At 35.9% G+C, this 18,366-nt stretch overlaps 2 protein-coding genes across 4 annotated transcripts in view; one reads left to right on the top strand and one right to left on the bottom strand.

Annotated features, from left to right (window-relative positions):
- The window catches only part of LOC139150839 (probable ATP-dependent RNA helicase DHX40), a 188,367-nt gene that overhangs the window by 98,767 nt on the left and 71,234 nt on the right, over nt 1-18,366 (bottom strand). The gene's annotated exons all lie outside the window — the stretch shown is intronic.
- On the top strand, nt 4,313-6,501 carry LOC139152325 (fibrinogen-like protein 1). The gene is made up of 2 exons (XM_070725468.1): nt 4,313-4,710; nt 5,669-6,501. Exons 1-2 carry the CDS (start codon nt 4,455-4,457, stop codon nt 6,322-6,324), a joined length of 912 nt encoding a protein of 303 aa, XP_070581569.1. The 5' UTR covers nt 4,313-4,454; the 3' UTR covers nt 6,325-6,501.

The raw sequence follows: 18,366 nt of genomic DNA, 5'->3' as shown, positions 1-18,366 counted from the left end.
AAATTCCAAAAAAATGTCTTGTCAGAGACAACTGAGGTGAAAAAAAACAGTAACAGATCATTCTCTTCATCTCCACTTGTCAAATAAACTGCAAGCAATCTGTAACTCTGCCCCAGAAACTGGAAATCATTACACATTCATATAGAGTATTTGTAGTTCATATAGATAATTCCTTTCTGCTGTTTATGCAATTCACACTTTGTAGATAATCGTTCTTTGACAAACATTTGAAGATTTGAAAAAAATATATCCAATACTTGACAACTCAGTATAACAGATTTACATGTTCTATTTATGTCTTTTGAAATTGTAAATGTATTCCAACACTTCTAATAGAATTTTACTTTTTTGTCACAGTTCATGAAGATTTCACTATAGGAATGTATATTTCTTTCTTAAAAGGAAAATAGAAATAAACTCTGTATTGTTTTCCAGAGGTGCATCATCATGTTGTTTTTTCATGTGATGTAAAAATGTTGATTGATGAAAAAGAATCAAAACATGGTAATAGGTACATTGTAACATATGAGTACCTGTCATGTGTGGCATGTTCACTTATAATACTCTGTTGACTTTGGTTTGAATATACCGGTATATTTCAATTGTGGAATGCATAATACAATCTTACAAAATGTTTCTTTCAGAGTCTGTATTCAAAATAAGTAAGTTTATGATCAATTTGAAGTGATAAGGTTCAAAATGTCACCTTGTTTTTTGTGCTGATAAAACACACCAGGCCTCCATTAGCTTGCCATTTTGAATCATTTGTTGTCTCAAATACCAATACCTTACTTTGCATGCCAGACATTTCACAAATAACGTCTGAAAAACTGGACCCTTACATTGTATGTTCAATATCTGAACGGTGTAAAGGCAAACATGATTAAAAGGTTGGTTGGCATTAGATGGTAGAATTAAACTAGCTTTGCTCATAATGTTTGTGTGTTTCTTTATTCATTTATTTGTTTATTTATTCAAATCTTCATATGACAGTTATCAATATCATACATCATGTTAAAAATCTTTCTTGAAAACCATAAATTTCCCCTAGGGATGGAATAAATGATGAGAATGTGGGAAATAAAGTTCTCTAAGAACACTGTTAGTTCAGTTGAACACTTACTGCTTTGAAGTACCTCAAAATACATTCCTACATTTCTTAATCTCACCTATACTGCTCTTTGTTTTTTCCCAGAAAAAAAAACACCCACAACATAGGCATTACGACCATTTGGTATGTGCTTCCCCACATCTCCAGACAGTATGAAATATGAGGAAGAATAAAAACATTGTAGAGCATATTTTGGAAATAAGTGTCTAAGTTTTGCTAATAAACCAACTTTAGAGCTGATTTTTGTACAGACTTTATAAATGTGATGTTTTCAGGATAAGTGGCTGTCAATCTCTACTCTAAGAGGTGAAACATAATCAACGCTACTAATCTCATTTGAATCAATGCAAATCTGATTTAAGGTTTAGATGGGTTTTTTTTGCGTTATATTACCTTTCACCACCATGGTTTGGCCCAAACCTATTGTTATCAATGGTGAGTATGGACCTGTTTACAGGAAATTGGGGTGAACAGGTTAAAGTTTCTGTTCACTGTATGTATACTATGTCTATTCTCATCATTGCTATTTTAGTGTGGTGTTTTCAAGTCTAAACTCCAAATGTTAGTGTTCAGTGATTTACAGTAGATCGCGCCTTGGGGACAGATATTCAGACTCTCAAACTTTTACAATTCTTTTCTGATCTTGCTGATCTTTCCATTTCTACTGGACTTAAGTACTCTCCTGAGATTTAAATACTGGGGAAATGTATCATTCTACATTTGAATATAGCCAGAACAATGACACACATATATTTAGAAATGACATCATCATCATTTGTCTTTTTATATGCATCACAGTCCTGAACCCACAACGTTAATATGCTACAATAATTCAAAGCAGATTCAACTTGTCTGCCTTAAAACAAAGGTGGCGTGTACTGGGAACTGAGAAACTCTTCACAATATAAAATAAATAATCTGGAACATTACTAACAGTAATAATTTCAATGAAGCCCCATGGAAACATTGACAGAAAGATGAATATGAGATGCTTCAGTATGCTTGTATGAATTCTGCAGTAGAACTTAACTCTTCAATGTCTATCCTACCTAGCTGAAGCCAATTTTTTTTAGGAAGGTACTTTAAACTTTTGTTAGTGAAAGGGTGAATTTATGATGTTCCATGTAGGGGATTAAGCCAATGATCCACTGAGATTTACACAGAAAATAGGTTGAGCAAGATTTGTCTTTCCAATACAAACCTACATGATACAGGACACAAAGACACAGCTTTTTCAACTGATCTTTAAGGATTCCCTGGTAGTACAATCTCATCACAATTATAATCAAAAGTGACAAATGCTGACTCCAGAGGGCGATATAGCAAATGCACACACAGCATGAAAGAATTGCTATATACATCATGTGTAATAGCTGGTACATGCAAGATTGCTTATCGTGCTGTGTCATATAATAGAGGGAGCTGATGTAATAATTAAGTGACATTGGCTAACAATATTTTCCTTTCCACAGTATTACAAATAAAACGTATATCCTACTAAAATATCCAGAGAGAACAGTTTAAGTGGATTAGCATTTTTATCCAATCATGGAAACACAGATTAATGCCTACTCTGCTACATTAAATGACTTGATGCCATAATGACAGATCAAGTAGGACAGTAAATTGATATGAAAAATCATCTTCTTTACAAACTTTAATATAATGAGCTAACAATGTTGATGGATTATACTTCAATTTCTGCCTTGAACTCTAATACCCTAGCCTTGTGAAAGTAGAATCTTTTGAAATAGTCTCTGGCATATGAGACAGCGTGAAAATCTGTCACTTTCTTTAGTCCTTTCAAATCTTCATCACTGATTTGGCTGAGGGGTCCAAAGAACTTAATTGTGTTATTTAAATCGGTAGGGATCAAGTGTTAGTCCTGTTTTATGCTGTAGATTCAAATGAAGAAGAAAGTATGCACAAATAGAGTTCATAATAATTCTTGATGTCCAAATTGATGACTTTTTGATAGAACAAAAAGACATTTCACATTGCTCATTTAAGGAGAATTGATAATGAAAGATGTGACTATTTGCAGGGACACACATAAATTATTACCAGAAATTTTAATATCTTGGGGTCATCTTCAAGGAGTATTTAATTTTGACTCCATGTCAGATTTGCTTCCAGAGTCTGCAAATACCTCTGGGTAATTTAAATCTTCAAAAAATATTGGTTTTTCACATTTTACTAAATCATATGAAAATTGCATAGCATTTGATAATGTTATGCTATTTGGGGTTATGGTAATAGTGCAGTAAAACTACAGTAGTCTGTATTTGGCATTTGTTCAAATATTGGAAATACAGGTAACCTTCATAGACAGACAACCCCATTGCATTATTGAAATATTAATTTTAAGTTAACATTTTACTGTTAAGGTTGGGTGTCATAATGTGGACTATCTGTAAATTTTGTGGTACCGGTATTAGTAGACCCTTGACTAAATATTTAAATTATAAATTTTGGGAGAGATATTTTTAAAGCATGGGAGGTCAGGATTGAATACAGTTGACATGACTGATCACTTTCATAGAGGCATGTTCAAAATAAGTTGGTCAACCACAGTGCACAAAAGCTAGACAAAATCAATACAAATGGATTTACAATGTCTACAAGAAAGGACAACATCTTATACACACAACGACTCTACCCTTTCACGGTCCCTTCGGTCACACCCATTGTTATCTACTGTGAACCTACAGGGAAGTAAAGTATTAAAGTAGTGTCGACATGACATGTTAAACATGGTATTAATTCAAGGAGAACCTTTGTTGTGAGACAAAAAAAGTGCTAGATAACGTGTGTTCTTGTCTGAGATGTTCTAATTATAGAAGAGTACAATGATTGCAAGTTTTACACATTCTCATTTTTTGTAAATTTTAGGAAAAAAGAGGACAATGTCCTGGTGTTGATCAAAAATTTTTACTGACTTTATCATCTGATTATCTGGCTTCCTGTCCTAAGACTTAGAATAATAATGCCAAAGTTTTGAACCACTCTATATACATGCAGTATTTCTGTACGTTACACCTGGTGACATAACAACTACAACAAAAGCTTCATTACACACAGTACGTCTGAGTCAGCATATTATTGCTGCCCTGCATTGTCAATAGCAAAATATTGTTCTTTCTGTTGTGTAAGAGAGACACTTATTTTGCCCTCTCCAACTCTGTGCTCTTTACGTAGAGGGAAAAACAGACACACCTGCGTATACTTCAGGGTAAGCTTACGGTAAATTTGGTCTTCTGAAGTTCTAACTTCTAATTTCGGTTAGAAGTTAATTGTCACACACAAGTTGACAACATATCGTACATCATCAAAAACTGCTGAAATGGCTGAAATAATCTTAGTTCTGTTACTGTTGGTCACCCCTGTTGCAAGTCAATCAACCACAGCTGGTAACAGGGGCTTGGTGGATCTGAGTCGTTATGTCAAAGATGGCAGATGTGCTTACACATTCATAATGCCAGACCAGAATGAATCTCCTTGTAATGGTGAAGCACTGCAGAGACTCTCAGACAGAATTGACCATCTGGAGAAGGGAAAATCATCTTACCCACTTTTGAACACCACTTCCTATCCAGTTGGTAAGTTTTATTTGCATTAAAAATACCGTCAAGGACACTATGTGCTCACATTCGGTTTGAATTGGTCCATTTGAGAAATATTTAGCAAATAAGGTCTCCAACTTAGGTACTGGAGCACAGGCGCACAACGTCTCTTAAAATCACTTGTCTGTAATTTTAATGTTGAAACATGCATTTATTAAAATCTGTGCAAACGGAAATCGTGCGGGCAGCTATTGAGACATACAGTGAACAGTGCTCCGTGCACGGCTGTGGCCGCTCAGCTCTACAGTTAACGTTACTAACTTTATACAAATGGCGAATTTTAAAATCACTTGTCTACAATTTTACTGTTCAAACATGCATTTTATTGATAACTGTGCGAACGGAAATCATGCAGGCAGCGTTTGAGACATACAGTGAGCAGCGCCCAAAACACGGCTGTGGCCGCTCGGCTGTCTTGTACACATTACTCTAAAGGTACGAAAGTATTTGGAATATAATTTTAAATTAGGCAAACTATATAAGGTTCACCTAAGGTACTTGCACACAAATTTTCAAAGCAATCAAAAAAGCGGTTCTTGAGTTTTTAATTCTTAACCATTTTCACATTTTGTAAGCTCATTTGCATAATTTTGGCAATGCAGACTTCATTTGAACAAAATCCCATCTACAGCCCAGGATACATCCACACACCAAATAGCAAGATGAAACGTGCAGCGGTTTGCGTGTTTTTGATGTTGACGGACATACTGTACGTACATACATACATATTACATACATACATACACACATACATACAGACGCCATCGACTTCAGCCTATACGATAAACTCACATTGGTAAAACCAAATGTGAGCTAAAAATAAATAAATCACAATATGAGTATATTTCTCATAGTAGGAAACTTCTGAAATAATCTCTTTCAAGAGACACTTTCCTTAATTAATTAATTAATTCCATTATTTTGTCTTTCCAAGACTGTCAGCATGCATATATTCTGAATGGAAATAAACTGGAGGAGGGTGTTCACGTCATTCAACCACAGAGTCATCCAGGACCATTTCCAGTTTACTGTGAGGTTCAGGATGATGGAGCATGGACTGTGGTACAACGTCGGAATGATGGATCCATAACATTCAAGAATGAATGGCAGTCCTACAAATATGGATTTGGTCAGATCACTGGTGAACACTGGCTGGGCAATGAGAAAATGTATCACCTCCTGCGTAGTGATGAATACAAACTCAGAATTGACCTGCAAAACTGGGACGGCAATTCAACTTATGCAGAATATGATCTGTTTAGAGTTGGAAATGAAGCCAAGGAGTATGCATTGTGGCTAGGTGAATACTCTGGAACTGCCGGTGATTCTATGGGGTCTCATGCCACTGCAAAATTCAGTACAAAAGACAATTACAGTTACGGAACAAGTAGCTCATGCTGTGCCTGTTACGGCAGTGCATATCGTGGGGGATGGTGGTTCTTAGCTGGCAGTTCTTGTTATCAAGCAAATCTCAATGGTCACTACTATACATCCAAGAGAGTAACTGACTATGGCATTGCTTGGAAAAGTTGGCAGAATACTGACACTCTCAAGGAAACACTAATGAAGGTCAAAAGACTCAGAAATTAGTCAAAGAAAGGCTTTAATGCATTGCGTATCATGTCGTGATGATGAAAAAACCTGAAGGGGAAATTATTCTTGAAACAAATTATCTTATTCTATCTGAAACTCAATCTACGCAAAAGCTGCATGGCATTAAAAAATAATCTGAGAAACTCTTCACAAAATAAAATAAATAATCTGGAACATTACCAACACTCTAACAGTAATAATTTCAATGAAGCCCCATGGAAACATTGACAGAAAGATGAATACGAGATGCTTCAGTATGCTTGTATGAATTCTGCACTAAAACTTAACTCTTCAATGTCTATTCTACCTAGCTGAAGCCAATTTAATTTTAGTAAAGTACTGTAAACTTTTGTTCGTGAGAGGGTGAATTCTTGATGTTCCATGTAGGGGATTAAGCCAATGATCCACTGAGATTTACACAGAAAATAGGTCGAGCAAGATTTGTCTTTCCAATACAAACCTACACGACACAGGACACAAAGACACAGCTTTTATACTGATCTTTAAGGATTCCCAGGTGGTACAATCTCATCACAATTATAATCAAAAGTCACAAATGCTGACTCAAGAGGGCAGATATAGCAAATTCACACATAGCATGAAAGAATTGCTATTTACATCATGTGTAATAGCTGGTACATGCAAGATTACATGTTGTGCTATGACAAATAACAGAGGGAGCTAATATAATAAGTGATATTGGCTAACATTATTTTTCTTTCCACAGTATTACAATTAAAACTTATATCCTACAAAAATATCCAAAGAGAGCAGTTTAATTGGATTGCATTTTTATCCAATCAAGGAAACGCAGATTAATGCCTACTCTGCTATATTAAATTACTTAATGCCATAATGACTGGATCAAACTGGATCCAACTAGCTCAAACTAGACTTAACCAGATCAAACTGGATCAAACAGGATCAAACCGGATCAAACTGGATCAAACTGGACTAAACTGGATCAAACTGGATCAAACAAGATCAAACTGATCAAACCGGATCAAACCCGATTAAACTGGATCAAACCGGATCAAACTTGACTAAACTCGATCAAACCAGATAGAACTGGACCAAACCGGACCAAACTGGATCCAACCGGATCAAACCAGATCCAAAAGGACTAAACAGGATCAAACTTGATCAAACTGGATCAAACTACACTAAACTGGGTCAAACCGGATCAAACTGGATCAAACCAGATAAAATTGGACTAAACCGGATCAAAATGGATCAAACCAGATCAAACTGGATCAAACTGGAAGAAACTGGATCAAACCTGATCAAATTGGATCAAACTGTATAAGACCGGACCAAACCTGATCAAACTAGACTAAACCTGATCAAACCGGATTAAACCAGATCAAAGTGCATCAAACTGGACAAAACTGGATTAAACTGGATCAAACCAGATAGAACTGGATCAAACAGGATCAAACTGGATGAAACTGGAATAAACAGGATCAAACTAGATCAAACTTGACTAAACTGGATCAAACCAGATCAAACTTGATCAAATTGGACCAAACTCGACCAAACTGGATCCAACCAGAACAAACCAGATCCAACCAGATCAAACTGGACTAAACCAGATCAAACTGGATCAAACCAGATAAAACTGGATCAAACTGGAATAAACCAGATCAAACAGGATTAAACCTGATCAAACCGGATCAAATTGGATCAAACCAGACATAACCTGATCAAACAAGACTAAACCGGATCAAACTGGATCAAACCGGATCAAACCAGAAAAAAATGAATCAAAGCAGATCAAACTTGATGAAAATGGAATAAACCGGATCAAACTGGACCAAACTTGACTAAACTAGATCAAACAGGAAAAAAACCGGATCAAACAGGATCAAACTGGCCTAAACTGGATCAATCCGGATCAAACCAGATCAAACTACACTAAACTGGGTCAAACCGGATCAAACTTGATCAAACCAGATCAAACTGGACTAAAACCAATCAAAATGGATCAAACCAGATCAAACTGGACTAAACCAGATCAAGCTGGATCAAACCAGACAGGACTTTATCAAACTGCACTAAACTGAATCAAACTGGATCAAATTAGATCAAACCGGATCAAACTGGATTAAAATGGAATAAACCGGATCAAACCACATCAAATTTGACTAATATGGATCAAATTGTAACAAAAAACGGATCGAAGTGGATCAAACTGAACTAAACTGGATCAAACTGGATCAAGCTAGACTAAACCAGATGAAACTGGATCAAACTGGAACAAACTGGATCACACTGGATCCAACAAGATCAAACTAGATTTAACCAGATCAAACTGGATCAAACATGATTTATAAATAAATATGGCTGTTTGAAAGGGTATGGTCCACAGTATTTATCCGATTTGTTTAACGCTCAGAGTGATGTACATAGTCATCATACACGGTCTACTTCTCACCAGGATTCTTATGTACCTACCGGTAGATGCTTCTCTAAATATGGTCAACGTAGCTTTTAATACTGTGCTGCCAAACTGTGGAATGCTTTACCAATTGAAATCAAACAAACTACTGTTCTGTACACCTTTAAATCTGACTTGAAAGATTATGAGAAAATGAATGTTCCTTTGTAGATGTAATTATTGTAATTTTGCTTGAGCCCCGATGAAAATTACTGTACAAGTAACTCGGCCCTTCAATAAAAGTGTAAATAAATAAATAAACCAGATCAAACTGCATCAAACTGGACAAAACCGGATCAAACTGGATCAAACCGGACAAAACTAGATCACACCGGATCAAACTGGATGAAACTGGAATAAACAGGATCAAACTGGATCACACTTGACTAAACTGGATCAAACCAGATCAAACCAGATCAAACTGGACGAAACTGGATTAAACTGGATCAAACTAACCTACACTTGGTCAAACAGGAACAAACTGGATCAAACCAGATCAAACTGGACTAAACATGATCAAACTAGATCAAACCAGATAAAACTGGATCAAACTGGAATAAACTAAATCAAACTGGATTAAACCTGATCAAACCGAATCAAACTGGTTCAAACCAGACAAAACCTGATCAAACAAGACTAAACCGCATCAAACTGGATCAAACCAGAAAAAACTTAATCAAACCAGATCAAACTTGATGAAAATGGAATAAACAGGATCAAACTGGATCAAACTTGACTAAAAAGGATCAAACTTGAAAAAAAACTAGATCAAACAGGATCAAACTGGCCTATATCATGATCAATACGGGATCAATCCAGATCAAACTAAACTAAACTGAATCAAACCGGATCAAACTTGATCAAACCAGATCAAACTGGACTAAAACAGAACAACATGGATCAAACCAGATCAAACTGGATCAAACTAGACTAAACTGGATCAATCCGGATCAAACTGGATAGAACTGGCTCAAACTACACTAAACTGAATCAAACTGGATCAAACTAGATCAAACCAGATCAAACTGGCCTAAACTAAATCAAACTAGATCAAAACAGAAAGAACTGAATCAAACCAGATCAAACTGGATGAAACTGGAATAAACCAGATCAAACCAGATCAAACTTGACTAAATTGGATCAAACCGGATCAAACTGGATCAAATTAGATCAAACTGGATAAAACTCGATCAAACTGTATAAAACCGGACCAAACCTCATCAAACTAGACTAAACAAGATCAAACTTGATAAAACAGGATATACAACTGGATCAAACCGGATCAAACTGGATGAAATCGGAAAAAACTGGATAAAACTGGACCAAACCTGATCAAACTAGACTAAAACAGATCAAGCTGGATCAAACCGGATAGGACGGGATCAAACTGGCCTTAACTGGACAAAACTGGATCAAACAGGACCAAACCAGATGAGACTGGATGAAACCGGATCAAACTGGAGCAAACCAGATCAAACTAGACTATACTGGATCACTGGATCAAACTGGACTAAACCGGATCAAACTGGATCAAACCAGAAAAAACTTAATCAAACCAAATCAAACTGGATGAAACTCGAATAAACCGGATCAAACCGGATCAAACTGGTTCAAACTGGACTAAACCCGATCAAACTTGATCAAACTTGATGAAACTGGATCAATAAGGATCAAACTGGACCAAACCAGATAAGACGAAACTTGATCAAACCATATCAAACTGGATCAAACCGGATGAAACCGGATCAAACTGGATCAAACTGGATGAAACCAGATCAAACTAGATTAAACGGAATTAAACCAGATCAAACCAGACCAAACTGAATCAAACCGGATCAAACCAGATCAAACTGGACGGAACCAGATCAGGGTTAAACCGGATCAAACTAGATAAAATTAGATCAAACTGGACCAAACCAGTTCAAACTGGATCAAACTGGACAAAACTGGACCAAACTAGATCAAACCAGATCAAACTGGATCAAACTGGATCAAACTGGACTAAACTGGATCAAACTGGTTCAAACCAGATCAAACTGGATCAAACTGAACTAAACTGGATCAAACTGGATCAAGCCGGATCAAACCAAATGAAACCGGATCAACCCGGAACAAACCGGATCAAACTGGATCAAACTGGACTAAACCAGATGAAACGGGATCAAACTTGATCAAACTCGATCAAACTGGACTAAAAAGGATCATACAGGATCAAACAGGATATCAAACTGGATCAAACTGGATCAAAACAGATCAAACAAGACTAAACAGGTCAAACCTGATCAAACTGAATCAAACTGGATTAAACTGGACTAAATCGGATCAAACCAGACTAAACCAGATCAAACTGAATCAAATTTGATAAAACCAGATCAAAACTGGATCAAACTGTGGACAGTGAATGAATAAATCTGAAAGACCATGTCTAAGATTTCCACTGAAGTACCTGGAAGTGAAGATATCTCGTCAAATGTGAACAACCAGGCCAATAGTTTATGGAACAATCGTGAAGTTGACACTTAGAAGGCTCATTGTGTGAACACAAAAGCGAATTTCAAAAATCAGAGACAGGGTTTTTTGCCCAGTACCGTATATCAAGCTGTTGATTGCTGTAAACAGCTCAACAAGGTTGATTGAAGATTTGCAAGTACACTTTATTGAGTAAAAAAACCTAAAAGAACACTTGTTTTATAGTAAAACAACCGTATTCATACTATTTTGAACAAAAAACATTTTTTTTAACTCTTCAATGACCAAGCAGAAAAAGAATGACCACTTGTCAGGCGTTTGACTTCTTCTACGTGAAAATATGGATTGAAAATATAACTGTCAATGTCAATCCTTAAATGAATTATCTGGAGAGCTAGGCAACATATGATTTTGAGAAGATCCCTTACTGAAGAATATTAGAGAGGATGATAGTGTGGGCAAACAAATTGAAAAACTTTTCATGTCGTTTACTCAGTCACCTAATTTTGAATGAAACAAATTATTTGATAACTGACAACTGTTCGATATTTTTGTCTTGTAGATGAGAGGTTAATGTGCCAAAACCATTGAGGGCGCATGCTGTACTACTGATCCCTGTAGGTGTTCAAATGCAAGCCCAGGCATTTAACATTCAGACAAGACATAAACTTACAGTGCATGTACGGTATATATGGCAAGTATGGGGAACTCTCCTCAGCGACAAAAAGAATACAACATCACAGAACACACTCGCATGTTTAGTTAGCATTTCCTGACTAACTACCAGTACACAATGGAAATATTTATTTTGCGCCTGGGTGTTAAGCAAACATGGATTGATCTGTGAAAATTATTTTTTAACTTCATCAACATATTTTGTGAAAAAGCAAATAAAAACAAAAATTTGAAAATTTGAAAATACACCATACAAATGAAAGGAATATGTGACATGATATGAGAAACTCAATTTGAGGCACAGATTTCAATGTAAGCAAGAATATTTTATTCAGCTATGGCAGTTTTAAACTTTTTTTTCCAAGATAGTGTACATGTGTGCGATTTTATGGCAAGTCAGGAGCTTTGTGGTGCCTAGAGGTAATTTTCCATTTGTGCATGTTTCATTAATGGACAATAAAGTAATTTGAATCAAATTGAATTGAAACAATCCTTTCTCCAGTCTGCTATAGAATTTGAATCTCACAAAGCTACAGGACTACAATATCATTTCATTGGTCTTCACACAAATTTAATTTCTGTAATACCGGTATATCAATTTATACATGATAACAGTCTGAGAGCTCTTGTTTGTGTACATGAGTAGTGTGTTGTAAGGTGACCAGAAAATGATTTTCCATGAATGAATTCATAAGTACACAATAAGGAGTACCAGTACTATTATCATTGTAATTTTTATCACTATTAATGGTGGCATTCTGGTTTGAAAAATAGCTTTCCTTATATGAACTAAAAAGGCATATTTTGGAACTTTTGACTTGCAAGGAACGTAGAGTTTTATGAGCATCAGAAGAGACAAACAGTGTCCAGTGACATAGTATTATTTTTATGATCAAAGCTAATTCAGATTAAACCAAATTAAGATAATACAGTGGTTGATCACAGGTATTAAAGATTTTGCAAGGACTTTGAGATCATACTGTCCCACAAATATAAAGGTATGCTGATGAAAAGACAAGATCAAGGGTGAAAAAACTTTTACATGTATGTGTTGCAATTTATTTTACTGATCTTGAACAACTGCCAACTAATTTATATTGTGAGTATGTTCCCTTGACCCCCTTGTAACATTTTTTTCTCGAGTAGGGGTAAAAATAAATACCTTTAGTGTGAGGAAGAAATTCAGCTTTGTAACTACTCAGTAAACAATGCATCACAAAGAAAGTCCACTTACACCTTTAAAATTATTACCTACTAGATGTGCCATAAAAGACAGACTTCTTTCCATAGGGGTTGTACGAACATATCTCATAAATGGTCAATTCCTATCAGATGGAATATCAAGTTTTTTACTTATTCCATGGACACAACCTGGCACACCTGGATAAACCAGAAAATTAACTTGCAACAATAAGACAATAAGATAATAGATGATCACAGATGCAGCAATAGATGATATAAAGAATATCAAAGTGCAGACACAATACAGGTCATGCATAACAGAGCTACTGTTAGCTTGAAGTATAACCATTTGACACTGCAATTTCAATAGACCATGTTCCGAACCGCGCGTGACATTCCGAGATATCGCGAGAATATGTGGTTCGCAGTGGACGCGTTCTCGCAACACAGGACAAACTGCGTAAAACAGGACAAGTCGCTAATTACGTTAAACACTGCATAAAATATATGAAGTTGCAACATTTGCTCAGTTCTGCACTTTTTCTAGTTCCATACTAAGTTTGACTTGTATTACTAAGCTGGAAACCTGTTTCTACGGGCATGTAATAAAGTCTCGCGAGATCTCGCAATCAGCGGAAAATCGTCTATTGGGAAAGAGCCAATTAACATACGGTATTTTATACTGCAACAACACTTTTTTTTTCACTTCAAATTTCCTGGTTATACTGTTCTTCACACATTGTTAATTTCCGTAATATATCAATGTACATGTGAGAATGGTGTAACAGCTTTTGTTAGTGTATGTAAGTAGTGTATTGTAAGGTGACCAGAAAATGATTTTCCATGATTGATTTCATAAGTACACAATAAGGAGTACCTGTACTATTGTAATTTTTATCACTTTTTAAGGTGGCATTCTGGTTTGAAAAATAGCTTTCCTTATATGGACTAAAAAAGGCATATTTTGGAACTTTTGACTTTCAAGGAACGTAGAGTTTTATGGGCATCAGAAGCAACAAACAGTGTCCAGTGACACAGTATTTTTTTTCATGATCAAAGTTAATTCAGATTAAACCAAACTAAGATAATACAGTGGTTGATCAAAGGTATTAAAGATTCTGCAAGGACTTTGAGATCATACTGTCATTACTGATTTTGAACAACTGCCAACTTGTTTATATTGTGAGTCTGTTCCCATGACACCCTCGTAACATTGGTTTTCTCAAGTAGGGGTAAAATAAATACCTTTGGTGTGAGGAAAAATTTCAGCTTTGTAACTACTCAGTCAGTAAACAATGCGTCACAAAGAAAGTCCACTTACACCTTTAAAATTATTACCTACTAGATGTGCCATAAAAGACAGACTTCTTTCCATAGGGGTTGTATGAACATATCTCATCAATGGTCAATTCCTATCAGATGGAATATCAAGTTTTTTTACTTATTCCATGGACACAACCTGGCACATCTGGATAAACCAGAAAATTAACTTGCAACAATAAGACAATGAGATAATAGATGATCACAGATGCAGAAATAGATGACATAAAGAATATCAAAGTGCAGACACAATACAGGTCATGCATAACAGAGCTACTGTTAGCTTGAAGTATAACCATTTGACACTGCAAATTTCAATTGTAAAAGAGCCAATTAACATACGGTATTTTATACTGCAACAACACTTTTATTTTTCACTTCAAATTTCCTGGTTATATGGACATAAAAGTCTTCAGAGTCTCATGTTATTAAGAAAAAAAACAAGATGCCCACAAAAGCTTTGGTTCTATTTCTGTTGGTCATCCTGGTAGTCTGTACAAGGTAACTTCAAATATTGGAAGTAACCTTCATAGAAAAAAATCCCCACAGCATTATTGACAGAAATAAAATTTAACATTTTACCGTAAAAGTTTGATGTCATAATGTAGACTCTCTGTAAATTTTGTGATATCATTAGACCCTTCATTGAATAAAAGGGAAACTATTAATTTTTGAAAGTTATATTTTAAAGCATGAGAGGTCAGGAATGAATACACTTGGCATAACGGATCACCATGATAGGTTTGACAAACCTCAATGGATAAAAGCTAGACAAATTTAATACAAATGAGACTTCACAATGTGAGACGGGAAAGGAAAACATCTTATGCACAAAATGACTTTACCATTTCATCATCCCTTGGCCCACACTCATTGTTATCTATGGTAACTGCATTGACTCTATTGACAGGGAGGTTGGGTAACATGTTGTCATGATACCAAAAAGTGCCAGATAACGTGTGTGCTTGTCTGAGATGTTCTGATTATAGAAGAGTACATGATTGCAAGTTTTACGCATTCTCACTTTTTGTAGATTTAGGAAAAAAGAGAACAATGCCATGGTGTTGATCAAAAATTTACACCAGCTGACTTTTTATTATCTGATTATCAGACTTCCTGTCCTGAGACTCTGTCCAAGTTTTGCACCATTAGATCCTTATACATACTGTAACACAGTATTTCAGTATCTCACATGATGGCACAACAACTATGACAACAAAAGTAATCACATGACGTGGGCTGAGTCAGCAGTTTACATCATTGCTTAGTAACCCTGGATTATCAATAGCCAGACATTATTCTTTCTTTTGTGTTTTTGAGAGACACTTTTTGACCTCTCCAAGCCAGTGATCTTTACAATCAGGGTGAAAAACAGACACACCTATGTATACTTCAAGGTAAACCTACAGAAAAATTTTGTTCTTCTTACTTGTATTTCTGTTTGAAAGTTGTCACACACAAGTTGACATAACATCATACATCAAAAACTGCTGAAATGGCCGACATAATCTTTCTAGTTCTGTTACTGCTGGTCACCCCCGTTGCAAGTCAATCAACCACTGCTGGTAACAGGGGCTCAGGGATAGAAATACTTTTTTTATTTCTTGTGGCAAAAGTTTGCCACCGGATATGAAATCTGGTGGCAATTATGAAAAATCTGGTGGCAGTTTAACACATTATGTGATCGGTATAATACAACATTTTGTCATTGCCACATACTCATTCTAATTTATAAATTCTTGAAATATGGTGAGTACACGTCACAAAAAGTCAAACCATACTGCATGCCTCGAAAAAAATTTTCAAACTTACTAACCGTGGGACACGTGAATTTCATTTTTACTTGCCCGAGAGGAAAAAGTACTTGCCCTAAATTTCTAATTACTGTACCAGTAATTTGTAACAGAGAGCAAGAGTTTGGCCATATGAAGTGAATTCAAAGAGGGAAAAAACAGATTCAAACAAGAACTACATCTTGTTAAAATGAAGGACTATTACCAAATCTGAAATGTCCCAGAAGAAATGTGAGAATACTTTAGTCTTTTCTGTAGATTTTGGCCATTTAGAAAACATTTTTGAATTTGGAATTTTTCCACAACCTAGTCCAAATTAAAATCTTTGCATAAGAGTGATAAGATTGTGTGATTTACAATGTGCATGACTGGCTGCTGCTCTTTATTATCAAGCTGAGATCACAAACAACTGCTCTGCTAGTGTTTATCTGCCATGCATATGCACATGTACATCTGCAACTCTTTTACCTGTTTACATGTTTGCTCACTGAGCACAGCAGTCTTTCAAAGTTTATTGATGAATGTATTCGTCAAGAGAGCAGATTCAAGTTTCGTTTTCGTTACTCTTCAGTGCAGATTTGTTTTCTGTAAGTAGGGTGGCCAAACTTAAGCTAAAATGTTGCGACATTATACGCAACTCACGCACACTGAAAGTGAAATTTGATTTTCGTGAAATTTTAAACGCCATTTTTTCTGAAAATAAGTAGCTCAGTTACTGAAAAATAGATATTTCCAATTAAAATCTATGTATGAGGCAGGTTTCATTAAAAAACTGAAGAAAAAACGATAGAAAAATAGTGTTTTTCCTCTCCAAAAATGCCACTTAGTACTGACCGGCCACAGCGCTCGAGCGGTCGCCGCTCATGGCACGCACTTCTGAATCCAGTCAATACCTATTTCGCAACGGAACTGCTTTCGGGCCCTGTGCACGCTGTCATAGAACTATGAAACTTGGCCAGGAAGTGGCAGACCATCCCATTTACATGTAGTGGTGAGTTTTTGTTATATTCTGGGAATTTTAGCCAGCAAACACGAGGTAAAGTGAGTACGGTGAATTCGGTGTAGATTTTTCCCATTTAGATACATATTTTGCCATAAAACTTGTAGCATGCTCTTTTTAAACATCATTCCAACATTTCTGTGAAATATGACAAAAATCTGTCCACGAGCACAAGTACGAATCATAAAAACAAAATCATGTTCATTCATAGACCTCAGTACAGTGTAACTCAAGATGGCGGCGGAAGGCAGTCACACTGACACACCATTGACAGCCTGCCTGAGGCTGAAGTTAGGGACAGCTATTTCTTACAATTTCATGGCTGAAAATGAACTGCATTAAAAGACAATTGGCAGTTTAAATTGATTTGTTAGAATTGAGTGTTATTAAATTACATTGTGACAAAATTTCATTGTATTGTGAGCTCTAGTTTTTAAGTTATGTGAATTCAAAATTTATAAAAACATAAAAATCCATCCATTTTTCGATGGTACGGTGCCGCCGCAATTTTGACTAAGTCAGACAAAATATTTTCATTTTTCAACACTCACAGTTTCAAAATCCAAGACTGTGCATCAGTCAAATCTTGATTTTTCCGTAATATTTGGTAAATCTGTGCACAAGACACATAGTTTAATGATTCCATGTGAAGTAAATAAAAAATTATGGGTTGCCAAACTTGAAGGAATCGGCATTCATTGAAATAATTTTAAAATTTGCCGAAAATTGTCCGCGAAAAAATGGCATTTTTTTGCTTTAAAACTTCATAACTTTTGATTGGATACAGCTATTTGCATAATTTTTTTTTTATTTTTCTCTTTTACTCCATTCTTGCTAAAAATCCATTTAAACTGTGTGTATAAACAAGAGAAAAAAATGGCTTGGCCACCCTACTGTAAGTGAGAGCCGATCCCTAAAAACCAAGGTCACGTAATTTGAAACTGTCTGCATCTCACGCACTACGTAGCTGCAATATGTGGCCTCCTTGGTCGACTTAATAGCTGTGGGTCCATAGCTGTGGTGTTTTCGGACGGTATTCCTGCCTTTTACGGGCTGGTTTTGACATTTGTGGTGGCGGGGTTAAAATCTTAACAAGTCAAAACCAGCCCGTAAAAGGCAGAAATCCCGTCCGAAAACACCACAGCTATGGACCCACAGCTATG

Source organism: Ptychodera flava, chromosome 15 (genome assembly GCF_041260155.1).
Source record: "Ptychodera flava strain L36383 chromosome 15, AS_Pfla_20210202, whole genome shotgun sequence".
NCBI lineage: Eukaryota > Metazoa > Hemichordata > Enteropneusta > Ptychoderidae > Ptychodera > Ptychodera flava.
The sequence above is the reverse complement of the archived record's forward strand: the minus strand, read 5'-3'. Positions and strand labels throughout refer to the sequence as shown.